This window comes from Chrysochloris asiatica, unplaced genomic scaffold (genome assembly GCF_000296735.1).
Source record: "Chrysochloris asiatica unplaced genomic scaffold, ChrAsi1.0 scaffold00022, whole genome shotgun sequence".
In the NCBI taxonomy this organism is placed as follows: Eukaryota; Metazoa; Chordata; class Mammalia; order Afrosoricida; family Chrysochloridae; genus Chrysochloris; species Chrysochloris asiatica.
Genome location: NW_006408540.1, coordinates 27903720 through 27926055, shown reverse-complemented (window position 1 = coordinate 27926055; position 22336 = coordinate 27903720). Strand labels below are relative to the sequence as shown.

At 38.0% G+C, this 22336-nt stretch overlaps 1 protein-coding gene and 1 pseudogene across 7 annotated transcripts in view; both read left to right on the top strand.

Moving 5' to 3' along the window:
- Nucleotides 1-15588: 15588 nt before the first annotated feature.
- LOC102820073 lies at nucleotides 15589-16258 on the top strand (annotated as a pseudogene).
- A 3536-nt stretch (nucleotides 16259-19794) lies between these two features.
- POSTN (periostin, osteoblast specific factor) overlaps nucleotides 19795-22336 on the top strand; it is a 62741-nt gene continuing 60199 nt past the window's right edge. For 5 of the 7 annotated variants that reach the window (XM_006837661.1, XM_006837659.1, XM_006837658.1 and 2 more), the window contains exons 1-2: nucleotides 19800-19918; nucleotides 21541-21639. In XM_006837661.1, the coding sequence (XP_006837724.1) occupies nucleotides 19800-19918; nucleotides 21541-21639 (218 nt within the window). Of the gene's footprint in view, nucleotides 19919-21540; nucleotides 21640-22336 lie in introns of all 7 variants that reach the window. The other 2 variants (XM_006837657.1, XM_006837655.1) reach the window with 1 other exon arrangement.

Here is a 22336-nt window from a genome sequence, read left to right as displayed (position 1 = left end):
TTGTAGAGATATTTCATACAAACTTTCTCCTAGGGAGGAGGATGTTGCTGTTGTTGTGAAGTGCTGTCCAGCCTGTATAGGGACCCTGTATAGGGTTTCCAAGGAGCAGCTGGTGAGCTTGAACCACCGACCCTGCAGTTCAAATGACTTTTCAGTCTGGTACATTAACCACCAGGGAGGAGGATAGAGACTGAAATTCCTGTTGCTTCAATTCCTATACCTGCTGCTATTCCTAGGCTGACAAGTAAGGAGATAAGTTGCAAGGCATGTGTGTTTCGGCTCAAGGGGATGTTTATTAGGATGAATATAGGTTGATCTTCAAAAAAAAAAATAGGTTATGGGTGGTGATATGTATGATAGAGTTCATGCACCAGTCCAATTAGTAGGTAAGTAAATGTAAAGGTTTTTTCTGCATAGGAAAAATACTCCTTGTTGAGGGTTAATACATCCTTGGATTTGGAAAGTTAAGAAATTTTGGGGCCTGTCCACATGTACTGATCTTTCCCATGCTGACAGGGAAGTTCCTAAGTGGGTAGCTTCTAAAGGTTGGAGGAAGATGGAGTAGGCAAGGCTGGAGGCTTGCTTCTAGTGCTAACCTATGGGTTTGAGTATGCAGATGATATCTCATTGTTGTTTTGGGCCTTTCCTATTGGTCCTGTGGTGAGTGTTGTAGGGTACCAGAGGGGTTGGATGAATGTTTGGATACCCTGTAGGATGTTTTCAACTTATAATGGCATGTTTGTGATGATCTGTTTAGAGGAGAATATTGGACCTTTTTGGAGTTTGAGAAAGCCATATTCATAAGGGGGCTGGAGTGGCTGGAAAAATTGATGAGGTAGATGCTAAACAAATCCAGGAAGTATCATTTATGTGTTGTGGTAGAGCTTGGTATAGGAGGGAGGCTAATAGGTTTATTAAGTGTTAAATTGGTGATGGGTGAGGGTTGGTTAGAACAGGATGAAGAGTAAAGAGAGCGAGAAGGAGATTTGCTTGGTGGAATAAAAAATGCATGACAGAAGAGTGTAGGGGTTTGGGATTACTAGGAAAGTAGGACAGACAGCTTGATTAATCTGACAGAGGTCTTGGATGACTCTATATATCCCACCGGGTTTTGGTAGTGGGAGAAATAGGAATGTTGTGTGGAGAATGGATAGGTATGAGGATGTGGACTGCAAGGAATTGGGAAACAATGGGTTGGAGGTCATGGAGATCCTCAGGACTAAGGGGGTATTGAGGGACAGCGATTTGACACATAGGATCCTTTAATGAAATTTCATAGGAGTGCGGTGATGGGAGATGACAGGGATGTCAGTATTCCAAATTATGGGATTATTTGGTGAAGTTTCATGGGGATTTACACAGGGATCAGATGTCTGTGCTAATAGAAGGTTGGGGTGTGTCTTAGAAATTCAATTTGTGTAAGCTATCATGCCCTAAAAGAGGAACGGGACATTGGGGCATTACTAAAAATGAATGAGTTAAATCTCCATAGGAACAACTGAAGGGTGGTGTTTGCTTGAGAGTGGCAGGTATGCCTTTCATTCTGGTTACTGAGACTGAGGAAGAGAGGTGTGCACTGCTAATTTCTGTTAGAACTGAAAGACTCACCCCAGTATCCAGTAGGAAAGAGATGGTCTTACTGGATACCATCCCTACTACCCTGGGTTCTGAGCACATATTTGCTGTGAGGGCGGAGAATCCCAGGCATCAGCCAGTTTTCTGAAGAGAGCTCTAATAAGGATGAAGGGTATTTCACCAGTGGTTGGGGGCTAAAGATTGGACTGAACCTGACCTGGGAGGGCGTCCCTGGCTGGGACAGTCCATCTTCCAGTGGCCCCATTAACCACGATTTGGGTATGACTTGGTTGGTGGCCTCAGGTTAGGGCATGCTTTTGCCCAGTGTCCAGCCTGCCCACATTGAGAGCACATTCCAGGGAGTATTGTGCTTTTTCCTGCTCTGGGCTAGGATGAGTGTGAGGTGGCAGACACTAGGTCTAATGTTGAATGTGGAGTTTTTACTTTTTGGTTCCTCTGTTCCTCATCTCAGTTCTTAAAAAAACATTTAAGAATGCTTTTTTAAAATTTCACTATGGGGTTGAGGACCTACCTCTAACTTTTGTAATTCCTTCTAATATTGGGTGCAGACTGGTAAATAAACTGAAAATAAAGGAAAGTTTGACCTTCTCTTGATTCTGGGTTCATGTTGGTATACTTTATCATGACCTCTAAAAGGTGGGAACGAAAAGGGAAGGTTTTTCATTGGGGCCTTGGGTGACCACACATAATTGATCATAATTGATAGCCTTATGGGCATTTTTATCCATTACACTGTAAAATAAGTAATAGTGTAATCCCTTTGTTGGGTGCCTTCACTTCCATGTTGATAATTCCAATTAGGCTCTCTACAGAGAGAGGGCATCTGCCACTTCACCACAGGGTGAAGGGTGGGGGCCTGCTCATGGAAGACATTAGCATTGACTTCTGCTGCTCTCCATATGAGTTCCTTTCCCTCTGTGGTCAAGGTGTAAATATCATGCCAAGTTAAACTAAAAGACTGGGTTGTACAAAGGAACTCCTTGTGGAGCTTGACTGGGTTTTCAGAAAAGGATCCTAAGCATTCTTGGATCTGGGAAAGATGGGACATAGAAAAAGGAACATGCACTAGGGTAGGGCCATTGACCCCAGCTACTTCCCTTAAGGGGAGGATAGTTGGTGCTGTCCCGGGATTCGGGATTGGGTGACTGGAGGCAAGGGAGGAGAATCTTAGGAAGGGACAATGGGTGGAGGAGGAGGGGGAGGTGTAAAGGCTGGTTCAAAGGGTGGGGGATATTCATTTGCAGGATCAAAGGGAGATTCAGGAGGAGTCAGGTGAATTTGGTGAGCTGAGGATGGGGAGTAGACGGAGAAAAGATTTGGAAGTGGGGAACCTGCCATTTTGCCATTTCTTTACAGAAGTTGTCAATGTCTCTGAAAATTTGGAAGTCAAAAGTGCTGTTTTCTGGCCACTGACTAATTGCAACCAGGCTATAGTGCAAAAATCAATTAATTATATTTCAGATTGATTTCTATTAGAAGTAATTTCTTTCGGTTATTCAGAAGACAGCCTAGAGGAGAGGGGTGGTTTGCAAGGCCCCAGCTTCCCTTTTGGGTGGGTCAAGGAATCACTGCCTAAGGCAGTGTCTGCCTTCCCACAGGTGAGAAGGGAGACTGCCAGAGGTCTGACTATTGGACCAGATGGCCTGGAGAGGGTTATGGGCTTCCCTGCGTCCTCTGCCAGGAGAGTCCAAGTGATCCTCTGGGGATCAGGGGACGAGGCAGAATCTCCTGGGATCCTCAGGAGAGAGTGCCGGGGGCTGACTTATCCAGACCCAGGAATTTGTGACCGGTGTTGGATGAGGAAAGATCTGGCAGAATGGCCTCTGAGATCTGGATCTGTGTAAAAGAAAAAAACAGACTACTTGGAAGTGAGCGGTTGGGGAAAGGGACTTTACAAGAGTTTTGAGAACCACCAGGGGTGCCCTAGCCTGCCTTACAATCCTCATGAAAAGGTCCGGCACCCCTCACAGTCAGCTGCAGAGGAAGAGAGAGAAAGAGAGAAGAGAGGAGAAAAGCAGGCTACTCATATGAGCAGTCGGAGAAAGAGATCCTAGACTCAGGAGTTTTGAGAGTTCGCTGGGGTGTGCCCCAGTCAGAAGCTCACAATCCTCCTGAACTGAATCTACAATCTCTCGCATTCTGCTGGAGAGAGAAAGAGAGATGGAGAAAAGTGATGAGGAGAGCAAAGCTAAATAGCTAGGACAGGTTGGGAGGAGGTGGAGTTTAGAATGGACTAGCTGTGTGGGGGATGAGGCCTTTGTGAGGCCTTGCCAGAGGGTGGGATTTAGATGGGGCTAACTGATGGAAATGTGAAACTTAAAATGTAAGGAAAATAGACGTTTAAGAGAGTTGTGGTGGTTGATAGAAAAGAAGACCTCCGACCACTTTCTGTTCCGTTGGAGGAATTTCTCTAGATCTCTGAGAATTCCATAATATAAGGTTTTCAAAGCATAAAGAGGTGTTTCAGTTTAATTTCAGATTGTAAATGAGATTTTTGAAAATTGACCAAGAGACACCCTAATGTGGTTTCTTTTTCTGTTTTTAAGATATGGGTTCCCATGATTAAAGGGAGAGGTAAGAAGTGGGTGGCCGAGGCACACGATGTTTCTCTACAGGGCATCCCAAGGAGAGAAATATTAAGGCCGGAGACAGGAGGGAGAGCCAAAAGTACAACCAGAGTGTCCCCTGTATTGTTCAAGTGGCGGGTCCCTGAGACATATAAGAAAGGCCTGCCAAGGCCTTATGTTTGGGGTCCGGAGGAGGTGTTCTCTAGGTACCTTAAAGAAAAACTCCGGAGTCCAGCTTACCTTCCCTGTGGGAACGACTAGGGAGGAATCAGCCGGTGGTGGATGGTTGGAGTTGGTCTGGAACGTGGTCCTGTGTTTTCTGGAGCCAAGAAGTTAGGAAGGAGAAAAGGGAGACAACTGCCCAGACAGGCGACCAAAGTTGTGAACGCTGCAAGTCAATTTAGAAGCTATGGGAGAGTAACCCCGGCCAAGCCTCCTCAATTGGACTTGGTTTTGCTCACAACTCTGAGATGTCTCAGAATGAAAAGTTAATCTCACATCTAAGGATTTGCCCATCTAGCTTCCGCCAACTACCGCACCTTAGATAGTGAGGAGAGGAAGAGAAGAAGGTGTAGGGGAACGGGGCAAAGGCAACCCAGAATCCACCGGGAAGCTTCGGCTTACTCTCCCAGGCCCCACGTTGGGTGCCAAAATGTAAGGAAAAGAAAGAGACGAAGGAGAAAGTCTTGACTTCAACAGCAGGAAGGTTTATTGAAAGTAAACCTGGGAGGGGGTACTCCTACATCACCAAAGGAGACCAAGAGCCCATCTGTTCTCTTACAGACTGGGGAATTTAAAGGCCCTGTGGTCTGGGTACAGTTCTGGTGAGTTTACAATGGGCGAGGGTATGGAGAATTGGGTAGGGGTATGGAGATTTTCCTGAAACCTGAAATTTCAGGTGGGGGGAGGGTCCCCAGGTGTAACAAAGATCCAAGCTTCCCAGGAGATCGAAAGCTCCAGCAGGACCCCATTCAGTGTCAATTGGGTGTAGTTGCAATGCCATTCTGTTGATCAGGCGCAAGTTCCTTCATTCTCAGTCCACAGAACTCCCTTTAGGATGTTTTGTAGCACAGGGTTGGCTTTGGCAAAATCCCTTAGCTTCTGTTTATCCTGGAATGTTTTGATTACACCCTTGTATTTGATTGATAGTTTTGCTGTATAAAGGATTCTTGTTTGCTTTTTTTTTTTTCAGGTTTTTATATATGTTTCCCCATTGCCTTCTTGCTTTCATGGTTTCTGCTGAGAGATCCAAGCTTAATCCGACTTGCTTGCCTTTTTGTATGTAACACTTCTGCTTTCCCAAGCTGCTTTCAGGAGTGTCTCCTGATCTTTGATTTTGGAGAGCTTGATTATGATATGTCTCAATGATTTTCTTTTGGGGTCTATCCTTCCTGTGGTTTGTTGAGCTTCTTGAATGTTTATATGTTCACTTTTCAGGATGTGAAAGAAATATTCTTCCAGCAGTTCTTCAACTATTTCCTCTGTGGACTTGTGTGATTCTTTTTGTTATGGAATGCCAATAATTCTTATGTTATTCCTCTTCATGTTGTCCAACATGAATCTTAGACCTTCTTCAGATTGTTTTATCCTTTTTTCTGTTTGCTCTTCTATCTCAGTGGTATTGAGAGATTTGTCTTCCAGATCACTGGTTCTGCCTTCCATCTCATCTATTCTACTCCTTTTCCCTTTCAGAGTATTGTCTATTTCTGATATTCTATTATTGATCATTTGGATCTTTTTCTGTAGGTTTTGAATTGTTCCCAATGCTGCATCTATCTTCTTTGATTGTTTCTGTAGTGTTTTCTTGACTTCCTTGTATTTCTCAACTCCATTGGAAAGAGTTTTGAAACATTTTATAATCACATTTCTGAATTCCTTCTCAGGCATTTCCAAGGCCTGCCCTTCTTCAGAATGGAGTCCAGGTCTACCTCTATGTCATTTGTCTCAGACATTTTATCTTGTATTTTGACACGTGCTGATATGTTTAGTGTTTATTGGTGGCCTTAATAAATTGAGTATGTGTTTTGATTTTTTTTATACTTTCTAATTGCTTCCTGGTAGATGTGATCAGGATGTGGGCTTCCCTTTTCACTCGACTTATTGCTTAACTCAGAATAACTTTCACAGGTGTTGTTGTCTGCCTCCCTGGTATATGTCAGTTGGTACTGGTTCTTGCCTGGTTTTTGGTGTTTTATAGAGTGTGATTGTAGCTTGACTATATGGCAGCAGTTGTTGACTCATCTTGGATAATACAGGGAGAGAAAGAGTCCCCCAAAGGTAGAAGGGGAGCATAAAACAGCACCAGCAAAACAATAACAACAACAACAAAACAAAACTAGATTGAATACTGCAGTCTATAATCTCAGAAAAAAGGAGAAGAGGGAGAGAAGGAAAAAAAAAAAATCTGTAGCCTAATATCAGTATGACTTTAATGTTATCTCTTCAGCTTCTTCCCTTTCAAAGCTGCCTGAAAGATTTCAAGATGCCACTGTTGGTTGTTATGCTATACCTTAGGCTTTAATTTAATTTTCTACCTGTTTTGTTCTTAAACCTTCTTTCCCTCTCTACAGTCCTGTCCTGGTCTCTCCTGATTAAAAAAAAAAAAAAAAAAAAAAAAAGTTCAGGGTCTGCTCTTGGGCTGAGTATCTGTGTGCATGCGTGGCAGAAGAACCCACCTGTGGTGAGAGTGGGGCGTATCCATCTGCTCAGGCACCACCTCTAGTCACCAGAATGGAGGTAAGCAAACAGTGTGGGGCCAATGACTCGATATTAAAAAAAAAAAGAAAGAAAATCAGAACAAAGCAAAACCAACAACGTGTATTTTCCACCTTTGCTCCAAGGTTCCCGCAGAGTTTTTCTGTGGTATTTCTGCTCCTCCTGGTCTTGCCATTTGGTCTCGCCCAAGATATCAGCTGCTGTCCTCCTAGTCCGGCAGATTCAAAAGTACATGATTTCTTACTTCAGCTTCAAGTTCCACTAGCTATAAGCCTTCAAAAATTTAAAATATTCCTAGCTATGTGGTTCCAAGTTTTGGAGCTCTGCCCTGGATCTGCTTTGCCTGGTATTCTGTGGTATGGCTGACGGCAAACTTCACTGCACCTCCACCCTAGCCACCATCTTTTAACTTTTAATTTGTTTTTTTCTTTGTATGTAAGGTGTGTCTCTTGCAGGCAACATATTGAAGGGTCTTTTTTTCTTATCTATTCTGTTACTCTCTGTCGCTTCACTGGTGCATTTAACTCATTGACATTCAGTGGAATTATCTTCCCTTTTGGTTTTCTAACTCCAGGTTTTTGAACTTTTCTTTATAAAATTTGTCTTTGTCTTCTTGAGCTGCCTTTTGAAATTTTCTATTCAGTTATTTTACCTACTCATTTCTCCCATTTGTTTTAGAATCTGTACACTGGAGGGCAATTTTCAGTCTCTTTTGACATTTAACATCCATTTTATTCTTTTCCTTCTTTCTGGTCTTCTTAATGAGGCTTTGCTTCTTCCTTTATTATGTTCTTCTTGTCATCTCACTTCTGGTCCTTGGTCTTATTTTCTAATGCATCAAATCTGTTCTTGTGAAGATCTTTAAATTCAGTTAGGGATATGCTCAAGGTCATATTTTGGTTCTCATGCACCTGTTTTAATTTTCCTCAGTTTCAGCCTGAACGTGCATGTGAGCAATTGATGGTCTGTTCAACAGTCAGCCCCTGGCCTTGTTTTAACTGATGATATGGATCTTTTCTAATGTTTCTTTACACAGATGTAATCAATTTGATTTACATTTATTCCATCTGGTGAAGTCTGTGTGTATACTCCTATTTTTTGTTGTTTTAAAAATTATTTGCAATGAACAAGTCATTGCTCATTCAAAATTCTATTATGGAATCTCCAGCATCAGATTTTCTATCATCATGGCAATGTTTTCCAACTACAGAGCTTTCCTATTTGTTTCTATGTTTTTATTCCAATATCCAGTAATTACCAATGCACCTTGATTTCATGTTTCATAAATTTCAGACTAAGGAAATTTGTAGAATTCTTCAACATCACTAGCTTTAATTGGTATGTAAATTTGAATAATAGTTGTATTAACTGACATTCTTTGTAGGCCTTTGGATATTATCCTATTAAAGACAGGGTTGTACTTCAAGATAGATTTTGAAATATTCTTTTTGATGATAGATTTTATTTGGATATTATCCTATTAAAGACAGGGTTGTGCTTCAAGATAGATTTTGAAATATTCTTTTTGAGGAATGCAACACTATTCCTCCTCAAGTTTTCATTCCTGGCATAGTAAACCATGTGATTGTCAGATTCAAAATGGCCAGTACCAGTCAATTTTAGCTCACTAATGCCTGCTCCCGTAAAGATTTACAGCCTCAGAAACCCTGTGTAGGGTTGCTATGAGTTGGAACCGACTCCACAGCACATAACAACAACAATGCCTAGAATAATGATGTTTTTGTGTTCCATTTCATTTTTGACAATTTCCAACTTTCCTATATTCGTACTTCTTACATTTCTTGTTATGATTACAGTTGTTTCTATTCATTTTTAGTTGTGCCCAATCAGCAAATAAAGGTCCTAAAGGCTTTACTCCATTCATGTCATGGTGGTCAACTCTATTTTGAGAACACCGCATATACCCTGTCTCATTCTGCGTGCCTTTCAACCTGAAGAGCTCATATTTTAGCACTGTATCTGACAATATTCTGGTGCTCTTCATCATGTTTCAATATTCAATATTCTGGTACTATGTGACAGTGTTCCACTGCCATTTATAAAGTTTTCAGTGACTAAATATTCAGATGTAGTCCAACTCTCCTTCTTCCTAGTCTGCCTTCATCTGGAAGCTCAGCTGAAAACTGTCCACCACGGGTGATCCTGATGGTATGTAAAATATCCATGGCATAGTTTCCAGAATCACAGCAAGATGCAAGCCACCACAGTGTGATAAACTGACAGATTAGTGGTGGGAGCTGGAGTTAGAAAACCAGAGAGGAAAGACACACTTTGCATTTCTCAAGTTGAAATAATTTAATAAAGAATCCAAGCTCTGAGTTGCTATATTGCAAGATTCTTTTGGCAAAATATTAAATGATGCAGCATTATACTTTAAATGGAGCATAAAAAAGAGGATGTATAGGACACTGTACTAAAAAGAATTACTAGGCATTAAACCATTCAAGAGGTAGTATATGTTTAAAAACCAATGATACTGAAGGAATAAGTCCCAGTCACTCTGAAGGCATTAGCAAAAAAACCTAAGGCTTCCAGCAATTAACAGAAATGCTTCAACAAACTGATGCAGCACTGGAAACATTCAATAGTCTATACCTTGGAATTTGGAAGACAGATGCTTGTTCTACCAACTCGAAGAGATCCAATTTTGTACCTATTCCAAAAAGGGTGAAACCAATAGTTTGTGGAAATTATCTAACACAATCATTAATACAATTGCTGAAATCAGAAGAATCTTGGTTGAAAGCAGAGAATGTGAAAAAAGATGTTTACTTGTGTTTTATTGACACTGCAATGGCATTCAAATATGCGAATCATAACAAACTAAGAGAAGAATGGGAATTCCAGAACACTTAATTTGTTCAGGCAAAACCAAGAGGCAGTCATTTAAACAAAAGAAGGAGGTATTGGATAGTATAAAATCAGGAAAGTAATGCATCAGGGTTGTATCCTTTTACTGTACTTAATATGTCTGTATGCTGAACAAATAATATGGAAATCTCAACTATATGAAGAGAATATGGCATCAGGATTGAAGGAAGGCTCATTAACAACATATGATTTGCAGATGACACAACCTTGCTTGCTGAATGGGAAAAGGACTTGAAACACTTAATGTTGAAGATCAAAGATTATAGCCTTTATGAATTACGCTTTAATAAAAACAAAGTCTCACAAATGGACCAATAAGACCATTGTGATAAAGGAAGAAGAAAAGACTCAGGTTGTCAAGGATTTTATTATAGGTGAATCCACAATCAATGCCCATGGAAGCTATTAAGAAGTGAAATGATGTATTGAATTTGGTAAATCTGAAGCAAAAGGTCTGTTTAAAATGTTAAAAAGTAATAATTCCACTTTGAGGATGAAGATTGGCCTTCCCCAAGCTATGGACATTTCAGTTGCTTCACATGCATAAGGAAGCAGGACAATGAATAAGGACTACTAGAGAAGAATTAATACATTTGAATATTGAATATGCTATGGTCTTCAGAAGAATGAACAAATCTGTCTTGGAAGAAGTACAGCCTGAATGTTTCCTAAAAGTGAAAATGTCTTATGCTTTGGACATGGAGAATGACATTATGCGTTGTAGTGAGTCAGCAAAGAAGAGAAAGACCCTCAGTGAGATGCGTTGATACAGTGTCAGCAGCAGTGAACTCAAACACAGCAACGGATGTGAGGACTGGGCACTGTTGTAAAGGTGTCATTATGAGTTGGCTCTGATGACTCACTTAACAGTAACAAGAAGTATGGTGTAGTAAGTTAGTCAGTAACAGATATGAAGAACACCCAGATAAATTAATGGAGTCTCCTCCCTTCGATTGATCTATTGTTAAAGCTGAAAGGTCCAAAATTATTCCATCTGCACTAATAGATGTTTAAAGTGATGGAAAATTGACAGGATCAGTTTCAAAATGAAGTTCCCAAAATCTGTTTCAACTGAAGAATTATTTATTTCATATCTCCTATGGTGTGGAATCTGGTATGGTGTTTTGGATAAGCACTGGACTGCGAACCAGTGGTTCAAACCCACCAGCTACTCCTCTTAGTCAGAATTGACTGACAGCACAAAAGAACAATCACAACATGTTGTTATACTTCTTGGCTATTAAACTTTTGAATTATGCTTGCATCATCAACCTCACACAAAATGTTTTTCCTATCATATTTTACTTTGTGTGTGGATTGCAAATATTAATAAAGTAAGCTTAAACCAGTGGAGTCGCTAGGGGACTCAGAGAGTATGGATGACACTGTGAGAGGGAGATACAACAAAATTATCCCAGAGACAATTTCCAGACTGGGCCTTGTCACAGAAGGAGGGGCCTGCAAAGCTGGGTCATCACTAGAGTGGTTTCATTCTTCACCCAGTACAGTAACTTGTCACTATTAATTCTCCAACACCCCCACCCTTGTCTCCAAATGTGTTAGCTCATCATTTCTCAGTCAGGGTATGGGCATGGGGAGAGCATGTTCTTCATTCATCCACCAGGAAAAGGGAGGAAGTGTGAGGATCCATAGGAGTGGGGCAGGTCTCGGTAGCTCATCCACTGAGGAGGCCTGTATGTTGACCTTGAGCATAACAGGGGGTAGGGGTGGGGTGTTTTGACACAATTAGTTATCACACTTTGTGACACCAGCCCTAAAGATGCCCTTCCTTAACTCATTAACATAGAGATGTGTTATTGTTATTATTTTAACCAATATCTGCATATTTGAGTTTCGTTTACTTAAAATGAAAATAATTTGATCAAGGCAAAAATGTATAACTCTGTGTGTCTTAGTCTGAAAGCACTGCTAAAACTAGTCCACCATGCGTGACCTTGCTCGTATTTGAAAAACGGGTGGCATAGCTTCCAGCATCATAGCAACATGCATGTCACCAGAATACAACAAACAGACAGACAGATGATGAGAAGGAATATTAAATGAAGTTAGTTATGAATGGAATTTTTTTGTGGATAATGACTAGGTTCTTAATTGTCTGAAACAAATTCACCCAGTCCTACATCATTCAGTATACAAATGATGGAGAATATCTGCATACAATGATATATGAATGAGGGAACTATGCATATGTAATGATTTATGAATAAGGGAGAATACATTTGTACAATGATATGCAAATGAGGGAGAAAAAGAAAGACATGATGTCAATACTATGAAACATGTCAGAGGAGAGCGAAAGCAGTATACAAATGAAAGAGTGTCCTAATGAGTGAAATCAGACTGTTGAAATGGTTATTTTAAATAATTCACTTGATATGGAAAAATTCAATCACAATTTCTCATTCACATGTTACTGTTCTATATCAGAGTATAACAAACAAAAAACTGAGATAGAATGAAGCAATTGGGTTTTCAGCTATAAATACTAAAAACAAGCCAAGATGTTTCATTATTTATTCAGGTTTTATATAATTTCTGCTTTAAATTATTTTATATAAGAAATAGTTATTACTCTTCAATTGTTTTGACATTTTAAAATGTGCATAAGATATTTAAGAATTTGTTCATATTAATTTCACATTCGTTATCATTTTAATCAAAATGGTATGTGTGCTTCTTGAAAGATTCTGTACTGCACTTTCTCCACTAGATGTCTCCAGAGAAGTACAAGTAAATTCAGCTAATAAATATTGCTAATAAGAGCTGAGTTTAAATTTCAGAAGTACCCATCCAATTCAGGGATATTGATTGCACTATTGAGATGAAGTGATTTGACAAATCTGTCATTTGACAGGCCTTTAAAGGAAATGAAAGTATTAATTTATAAAGAGAATATGGCATCTAACCCCTTATTGATCACAGAGTTACTTCTACACTGTTTCTAAATGAATTCACATTAAATGGGTTATCATTTATGTTTGCTTTAGGGCTATTCCTCATATTTGCTCTGAATATTATTTCATTATCTTAGATATGTGAGGAGAGAACATGCCTAGAATCGATGTTTTATTCTATGGGTTAGCAGAGGTTTAGAACTAGCTTGATGAAAATAACTGCTACAGATCATTCAAGCTAAGGAAAACCTGATTTTCAAAAACTGCTTTTGACTTAACTACCAATGTTTATTGAATTCGTGTCTGAGGTCCAATCCTACACTGTAGAGCAAGTTTAAAGCTGGTTACAAGTTGGTGACAGTGGCATGATATAGCAGTGACTTCACTGTCACCAGAAGCTACTATGCTTGTTACAAAGATTCACTGGGTAATTTGTGAACTTCCAGTAAATTACCATTCTGGTGTCAAGAAACAAATGTCTGTCTTTCAGGCACATTATTTTTCTTTTATTCCATAATAAATCATTTGTTTTTCATTACTTACTCAGATTTTCAGGTTAGACTTCACAACCATGGAATTCAGACTTAATTGCTGTGATTGTAATCTTCTTGTAGTCTGCTAAAGAACAGTGAATTATGTGCCAACTCAGGAACAGGGTCTTTTCATGAAGTAGAAGAATAAAGCTCCTGTGTGGGGGAGAGAGAGAGATTGACCCTTGATAAGGACTCTGAAAGGGAAAAATTGTGTTCCTCCCAAGATCCATGTTTCCTGCCCCCCCCCCCGATTTTGAAACTATTTCTATCCTTCATCCTACCCACAATGTCAGCTATATGTCACAGTTTAACTACTAGCCTCCCTGAGTCCAAGATAGTGGCCAAAGTAGTTGCCTGAGCTTTCCCCCACTTTTCAGCATACAGTGTCACACTTCTGGGTTGACCTCAGCTGTTTTAGCTGCAATGTCCCTGGGTTGGCCACATAATTCACTGACTTCTATCGGTTTGGAAGAAGATAAAATCATGGCAATTGAGTCATTAATGAAAGTTATTAACGAAAATTTGTTATGTTTATCCTAAAGTTTTTCTTCACTTGGAATGTTTTCCCACCTCTAAATTTACATGTAGTTTTATATGGACACTTTAGCATACATTTTCAAGATTCTTCTTGATAGAATTATTTATTTTAACTAAATATTTGTTAAATATTTATTAAGCACCAGCAGTTGATGACTTCCACAGAACTTAGATTTCCAAATATGATTCTCAGAAAGAATAGATTTACGATCTCTTACAATTTGAAATTCTGAAAAGAAAAATTGAAGACTTTCATATTTATTGTGTGAGCACAATAAGCAAAAAACAGAAAAATAAATTTGCATTGCTCATCAGAAGGGAGAGGTAATCTTTAGAAATATAGATACGTTTATTTCTGCACTACACATTTCATGTGACTCTTTATCCATTTTAGATCACTAAATGTATGAGGATGAGTGGAAGCCATTGATTCCAGTGGCAGAAAATGAAGGCCGTGAGAAACTGTTAAGTGCCATTGAACTGGATACGACCCATAGCAACCCTGTGTAGGGTTTTCAACGAGCAGCTGATGAGCTGGAACTGCAAAACTTGTGATTCAAACAATTTTGCAGTTCAGCTCATTAACCCACAGCACCATATCATAAAAAAAAAAAAGTTCTTTAAATTAATCAATATGATTTCAATTAATGCAAATGTCAGGGACAAACCATACAGCTTGGCAAGAAAGTTTTGATTCTGTCTTTGACCCAATACTCAGAAACATTATTTGTTATTATTCTGCACTGAACTAAAGTGATCTCTTTTTACTCTTGTTACATCTTATCCAAGGTATCTCTTGTCTTTATCTCATCACAACAATTCCTGGTGGCATAATGGTTGAATGCCCAGTTACTAAAGGAAAATTTCATTTAAGTCAGCCCAGCAGCTCCAAGGGAAAAAAGATCTGATCTCATAAAGATTTTTGTTGCTGTTAATGCCATGGAGTCAGTAATAACTCATAGTGATTGTATAGGGTTCCCAAGGAGTTGTTGGTGGGTTTGAACCACCAGTTTTGTGTTTAGCAGTCCAGTGCTTATCTTATGGTGTCACATTAGGACTGCACCTAGGACATTCAAAGGGACAGTTCTACTATGCCCTGCAGAGCCACTATGAGTCATAATATACTGAATGGCACACAACAACAGTACCTGATCCTTTTGTCTCCAGTCAAACCACTAGAGTTGAGTAAAATTTAGCATTGTGTACAGAAATGCTTCCAAACAGTTTTAGCTACGTAAAAATGGAAATGAGTTGTATTAGTAGAAGTAAACATCTCATTAAGATTGTGCTATTTATAGTGGTAATGCTGGAAATATTTCTGTATTTTTAGCTTGATTTATTGTTCTATAATTTCAAACTTCTATTATCATGTCTTAGGTTGTTGTTTAGTGCTGTCGAGCCTAGTGGCCTTATGCAGGGGTTCTGAAGAGTAGCTGATCAATTTGAACTGCCAACCTTGAATTTCAAACTGACCTTGTAGTCCTGTGCTTATCTTACAGCACCATACCAGGACTTCATGTCTTAAGATAAGTAAGCTATATTATATAAGCCATTGGTTTTGTTAGGTAATTCCAAATTGGTTCCAACTCATAAAGACCCTAAGTACAAAAGAACAGACTATGGCCCAGTCCTGGGCCATCCTCACAATTGTTTCTATGTTTGAGCCATTCTTTGCAGCTTCTGTGTCAATCCATCTCACTGAAGAGCCTCCATTTATTCACTGATTCTCTACTTTACCAAACACTATTTTGCCTAACCAATCAACAAATGGAAAACTTTTATATAATATGTTATCAAGAATAATCTAAAAGAGAACTGAGGCAGTGGGGGGAGATGGCAGCGAACACTCCACAGCGGGCGTGGACCGTGGAACAACTGCGCAGCTAGGCTGCCCAAGAAGGACATTACCAAGTTTCTGCAGGAATACGGTTCAGACTCGTTTCTTGCAGAACATAAGCTACTAGGAAATATTAAAAATGTGGCCAAAACAGCTAACAAGGACCATTTGGTTACAGCCTATAACTATCTTTTTGAAACTAAGCGTTTCAAAAGTACTGAAAGTATAAGTAAGGTGTCAGAGCAGATGAAAAATGTGAAGATTAATGATGACAAACTTAAAGAAACCAAGTCTGAAGAGGTTCTTGAAGAGGGTCCACCAAAATATACAAAATATATTATTAAAAAGGGAAACAAAACCAACTTTCCCAAAAAGGGAGATGTTCACTGTTAGTACACAGGAACACTTCGGGATGGAACTGTTTTTGATACTAATATTCAAACAAGTTCCAAGAAGAAGAAAAATGTCAAACCTTTAAGTGTCAAGGTTGGAGTTGGCAAAATCATCAGATGATGGAATGAAGCACTCTTGACTATGAGTAGGGGAGAAAAAGCTCCACTAGCGATTGAACCAGACTGGGTTTATGGAAAGAAAGGAGAGCCTGATGGCAAAATTCCACCAAATGCAAAACTCATTGTTGAAGTAGAATTAGTGGATATTGATTGAAATGGCAACAGTTCAAGGTCTAAAGACAAGGTCGGTTTGCACTTGAAGAAATTTATGTAACTAATTAGAGCTGGTTACTTTTGTGTTTGAGGGAGGAGTTAACTAGTAAATTCAAGGAGTTTCATTAAATCCTGTTGACTTGATGCTCAACTTTTGAAGAATGCAATCTCATTATAAATCCTTAAAGTGTAAAATATTTTACAACAACTGTAAAATATGGTTAAACAGAATTGATTTTTGTTTTTATCTCATGTTATAATCTAAAAGGCTCAATACAAACATCCACAGACTTGGGGAAAAAAAGAATGATCTAAGAGCTACTTTAATGACATTAAGTAGAACTAATGAATTTTGGGCAGGTATTTTATATTTGTAAAATTGTCTTTCGATATGATTTGATAGAGGCTACTGGTCAACATACAAAGAATATGAAACTGTTACTTAAAGACAATCAGAGAACCACAGATGGAAGTGGAGTAGCTGCATACAGAGAGCCATAATTGATTGATACTCTTCTTTCCACAAGGATTCAATGGAAGGGATATAGTTCTACTTTTATGCTAACTTCTATTCAGCTCTTCTTTTGAATGACTCCTTCATTTTTTTCTACATTAACATAAAGATTTTAAAATTGAAAAGAGGGTTCTAAAAGAAGTTTCTGAATTTGTTGTTTCATCATATACTTTCTTAGTAAGCTAGCAGCAAGTTGGAGAATCATTTTGACGTTTAAGGCAAAATTGCACAGCTAGTTTAATATAACTCTTCTGACACCAAATCCTCTCTGGTCCAGTCCAGCTTCCTATGAAAGTCCTTTCAATTGGACAATATGGAAAGTCCATGCAAAATTTATCCATATCACCAGCACGAAACAACCCTGATGTACCACTACAGTAACAAACCATTAGTTTGTAACAATATGCTGTTTTAATTGCACAAAAAATGTTGACAGTTTGAACCCACTAGTTTCTCCATAGAGAAAACATATGGTAGTATGCTTCCGTAAAGATTTACAGTCCTGGAAACCTTATGGGGCAGGTCTACTCTCGCATAATGACTTGCTATGAGTCAAAAAGGACTAAAAGACAATGGGTTTGCTTTTTTTTTGGTCTAATGCTATGTTAGCATGTAACTTGTCTATTCAAGGAGATTGATTATAATTTTAATTTCACATAGCTAATTATTTCTAGCATTCATATTTATTTTATCCAAAGCTTCTGTACATTTGACATGGAGTGGTGAGGGTATTTCCTTGGCTAAGGATTATATAGAGTCCTGGTGGCACTGGGGCTTAGGCATTGGGTTACTAACTATAAAGTTGGAGGTTCAAATCCATCAGTTGCTCCAAGGGAGAAAGATGAAGCTATCTGCTCTCATAAAAATTTACTGTCTTGGAAACCTAATGAACAGTTCTACCCTGTTCTAAATAGGGTTGCTATGAATTAAAATTAAATCAATGGCAGTTTGTTTGGTTTGGTTTTAGGGGTTATATAGCTTGACATCAAGAGACCTTAGTTACTCTTGGATAAGACCAAAAGTCTTTAAAATACAGATGGAGTTGTTTTAAAAATTGTCCTTAATTAATCTATTTCATTAACAAATTGAAATCTTTCAACAAATTAGTGAAACACTGGAATCACTCACTCGTCTATGAAAAGAAACCTGACTAACAGAATGGAAGAGATCTACATTTGTGCCCATTCTAAAGAGCAGTGACCCAAGGTAATGCAGAAATCATAGTACAATATGATTAATATCACAATCAAGTAAAATTTTGTTAAAGATAATTTTTAAAATGTCTGTAACAGTACACTGACAAGTAACTGCCAGAGGTTCAAGTTGGACTCAGATGAGAATGTGGAATGATGGATATCACTGCTGATTTTAGGTAGAAAATATCAAAAAGATGGTTGCCTGTGCTTTATTGACTCTGTAAAGGCTTTTTTGACTGTGTGGATCATGACAATCTATGAGGAACATTCTGGAGAATGAGTATTCCAGAATACTTACTTGTGTGTATGAGGAACCTGTACATAGACTAAGAGGCTGTCGTACAAACAGAACAAGGGAACACTTGTTTAGTGTTTAGAATGGTTTAGAATTAGGAAATGTTTACACCAGTGTTAAATTATTTCAACATACTTAGTTAATCTATATGCTGAACAAATAACCTTGAAAACTTGATTATATGAAGAAGAACGTGCATCAGGACTGGCGGAAGATTCATTAACAACTTGCAATATGCAGATGATACAACCTTAGTTGCTGAAAGTGAAGAGGACTAAAAACACTTACTGATGAAGATCAAAGACCACAGCTTTCAGTATAGGTTGCACTTCAATGTAAAGAAAACAAAAGTCCTCACCACTGGACCCATAAATAACATCATGATACATGAAGAAAATATTGAAGTTTTCAAAGACTTCATTTTTCTTGAATCCTCATCAACACTCATGGAAGCAGGAATCAAGAAATCAAATTGCATATTGCATAAAGCAAATATGCTGTGCAAGACCACCTTAAAATGTTCAAGAGCAAATATGTCAGTTTGAGGACTAAAGCACACCTGACTCAAGCCATGGTATTTTCAATAATCTCATATGCATGTGATTGTATAATGAATAAGGAAGATCATAGAAAAATTGATGCATTTGAGTTAATGGTACTAGAGAAGAATACTATAGGTACCATGAACTGCCAACAGAATAAACACATTTGTGTTGGAAAAAGTATAACCAGAATGCTCCTTAGAAGCTAAGATGACCAGACTTTGTCTCTCATACATTGGACATATCAGGAGGGACCAGTCCCTAGAGGAAGACATCATGTTTGGTAAAGGAGTGAGTCTATGAAAACCAATGCGATGGATTGGCATAATGACAGCAGCAATAGGCTCAAGTGCCGCAGCAATTGTAAGTATGGTGCATGACTGGGTGGTGTTTCATTATTCATTATTCATATTGTTTCATTATTCATAGGGTTGCTATAAATCAAACTGGCTCAACAGTAACTAACAACAAAACCAGCAAATACTTTTGCTGGAGATTATTAATGGATGTTTTTTTCCAGAAACTTTCAACATCATGTGACATATGTGATGAAAACACAATAAAGTACACATATTTCTCCTTTCTGCTTCATTTCAAGAGTTCGGGCAGCATGCCAAAAGTATACTTACATTAACTGTATTCCTAGTACTCAGAAAATAAGACTGAAAAATATTTTTAAAACACTTAAAAAACACTTTCCATAAAATGTACATTACAAAAGAATAAAAATGTGAAGACTCAATGAATCATTTATTTTATGATGACATTTTGCTTTATTCATATAAAAAAAAAAAGAAGCTCAATATATTGAGTAAGCATAACTAACACAAGCAGATTTTAGCTCCCTGCTTGAAGTTGCTGATGTTTCTTGGAAGAAGTTCAGATTCTGAGGTTAATACAATGCTCCCTCCCACAGCTCTGACATGTATATAAACTTAGATCTCCAAAGTCCACTGCCAGATCTCTTCGTGGACTGATTGCAACAGAGACTGAAAATGATTCCTTTTTTATCCATATTTCCCCTACTTTTGCTATTCATTTTTAACCCTGCAGATGCTAATGGTCATTATGACAAGATTTTGGCTCACAGCCGTATCAGGGGCCGGGAACAAGGGTAAGTCCATTGTTTATTTTTTTTATAAACCTTTTGTCCCTACTTAGCTCGTTATATATATAATTTTGAATAAAACTTATGTATATCACAGAGCTTCTTTTATAAAACTTACTACAAATTATTAAGAAAATATTTTTGTGTGATTTTGCTTATTACAATGTAATATAAAAGATATGAACACTGTGACATATATGTATTTTATACTTTAAAAATCACTATCAACATATTTAAGTTACTTTGCTTTTGATAAAATATTACATAATTTTAATTTAACAAAATATAACAAATAATTTACTAAAGGTGTCATTTATTTGTGTTTTTATTTTCTTCCAGAAATCTGGAATGAGATTTCAAAAGTAAAGTATCTATGGGTAGAGGCTATGATGATGTGAACAGTTTGCAAATATCTCAGATCTTGTTCAAGCAAACTTGTATATGAATGCATATGAAAATCTAGTAATGGGTAATGTAATTAGTTCTCTTAGTTTTTAAAGCTTTTAATCTGTTTTTAAACTCTGCATCTCAAAAATTTCAAAAATAATTAACAGAATAAGTTCAACTGCAGATTAACATTATAAAGAGTTATCAGGTATATATAAACAAGTTTTAGTAATCTTTTGAAGTGATCTCGGGTCTTCTATGCTTTAGAGGGAGTAATGTTAATAAAGTCCCTTGCCTTACAGTGAAAATAAGGCTCCCATCTCTTTAGAAGAAGAAAGCACTTTAAACCCTGGCATAAAATATTTTAATCTATTCATTGCATTCATATATATTTCATGTGCAGACATACTGCTTGTAAAATCATTTTAGCAATCATTAAGACATCCTGTCTTCTGTAAATATTTATCTAGAAAATTGCAGAATATATATCTTTGAACATGCTAAACTTGTTTCTTTTGCCTTCTAATTTATTGTCCCAGAGAACCCGAAAGTCATTCCTAGTCCCCAAATGATTACATGTTTGGTTTAAAAAGCAAAGTCAGTGGAATAGCCCCTATTAGATATAAAAAGAGCTTTGTTGTTATTAAGTCCCAGTGTGTTGACACCAACTCAGTGACCTTAATTATGCACACCAGAACGAACACTGCCCAGTCCTGTGGCAACCTCACAATCATTGCTATGCTTGAGCCCATTGTAGTTGCCACTGTGCCAATCCAGGATTATGTTCAATTTAATGCTTCTGTTGTTGTTGCTGTGAAGTACCGGCGAGTCGGTTCTAATGGATAGTGACCCTGTATAGGGTTTCCAAGGAGCAGCTGGTGAGCTTGAACCACCGACCTTACAGTTCAAACAGCTTTGCAGTCTGGCTTATTAACCCACAGCACCACACCAGGACTCCTAAATGCTTCTAGAATGTTCCTATTAAGCTAACTCTTTGTCACACTGAAGTTTTACTTTCAGGGATGTAAATTTTTTTCTCTTTCCCTCTCTCTTCCACAGATTAGTTTTTTCAATGATTCAGCATGATGGGATTAAGAAATAGATTTTCCAAAGCTAGAAATCACATCTTTGAAAATCAAATCCACATGTTACTATATATTTCTTTTAACCGCTTGACTGTAGATATGAAAAAACCAGTTAGCTTTAAGATATTAACTCTTTTCCTTCTCTCTATCCTTCAGCCCAAATGTCTGTGCCCTTCAACAGATTTTAGGCACCAAAAAGAAGTATTTCAGCACTTGTAGGAACTGGTATCAAGGTGCCATCTGTGGAAAGAAAACGTAAGTCTCATGATTTTCATTATGTGTCAGTCTCAAGATTACATTTCAATATATACATCCTTTCTTGGGTATACACTCCATTCTTTTTGAAGATGCTCTTAAATATTGTGAAGTTGTTGGTTTTTTTTAATTGTTGTTTTTTAAAGAAAGAATTACATTTTTGAATAAAGAAATGCTGTCAGAATCTCCACTATTACTAATGGAACTCGAATTTCCCATTGAATCCATGTCTATAGTTCCATGTATAAAATACAGGAAACTCCAAAAATAGGGAATGTCCTTTTCAATTCTTTTGGTTTTGCTCCCTTCAATTTTAGGCATCAATTAACCTCTGGGTCTCAGTTTCCTCACTTCTTTATTGAAAATTGTAAATCAGAAACAGTGGCTCAGAAGAACAGATTGATAAGAAATGCCAGTTTTTGAGGCAAATAGTAATGCTTGTCTCCAGTCATTTGGAAATCATTCAAGCAATTTCAGGTTACTGCAGTTTTCATCAAAGCTTAAAGCTGGAAAGGACCTGAGTTTATCTTTTTATTTACTCCCAGGCTCCTTTTCTTACACTGACAGTTACTCAGATACCCACAACAGTTATAATAGAAGTCTTTGTTGTTGTTGTTGTTAAGTGCCGTCGAGTCGGTTCCGACCCATAGCGACCCTGTACAGGGTTTCCGAGGGTGTAAATCCTTCCGGGAGTAGA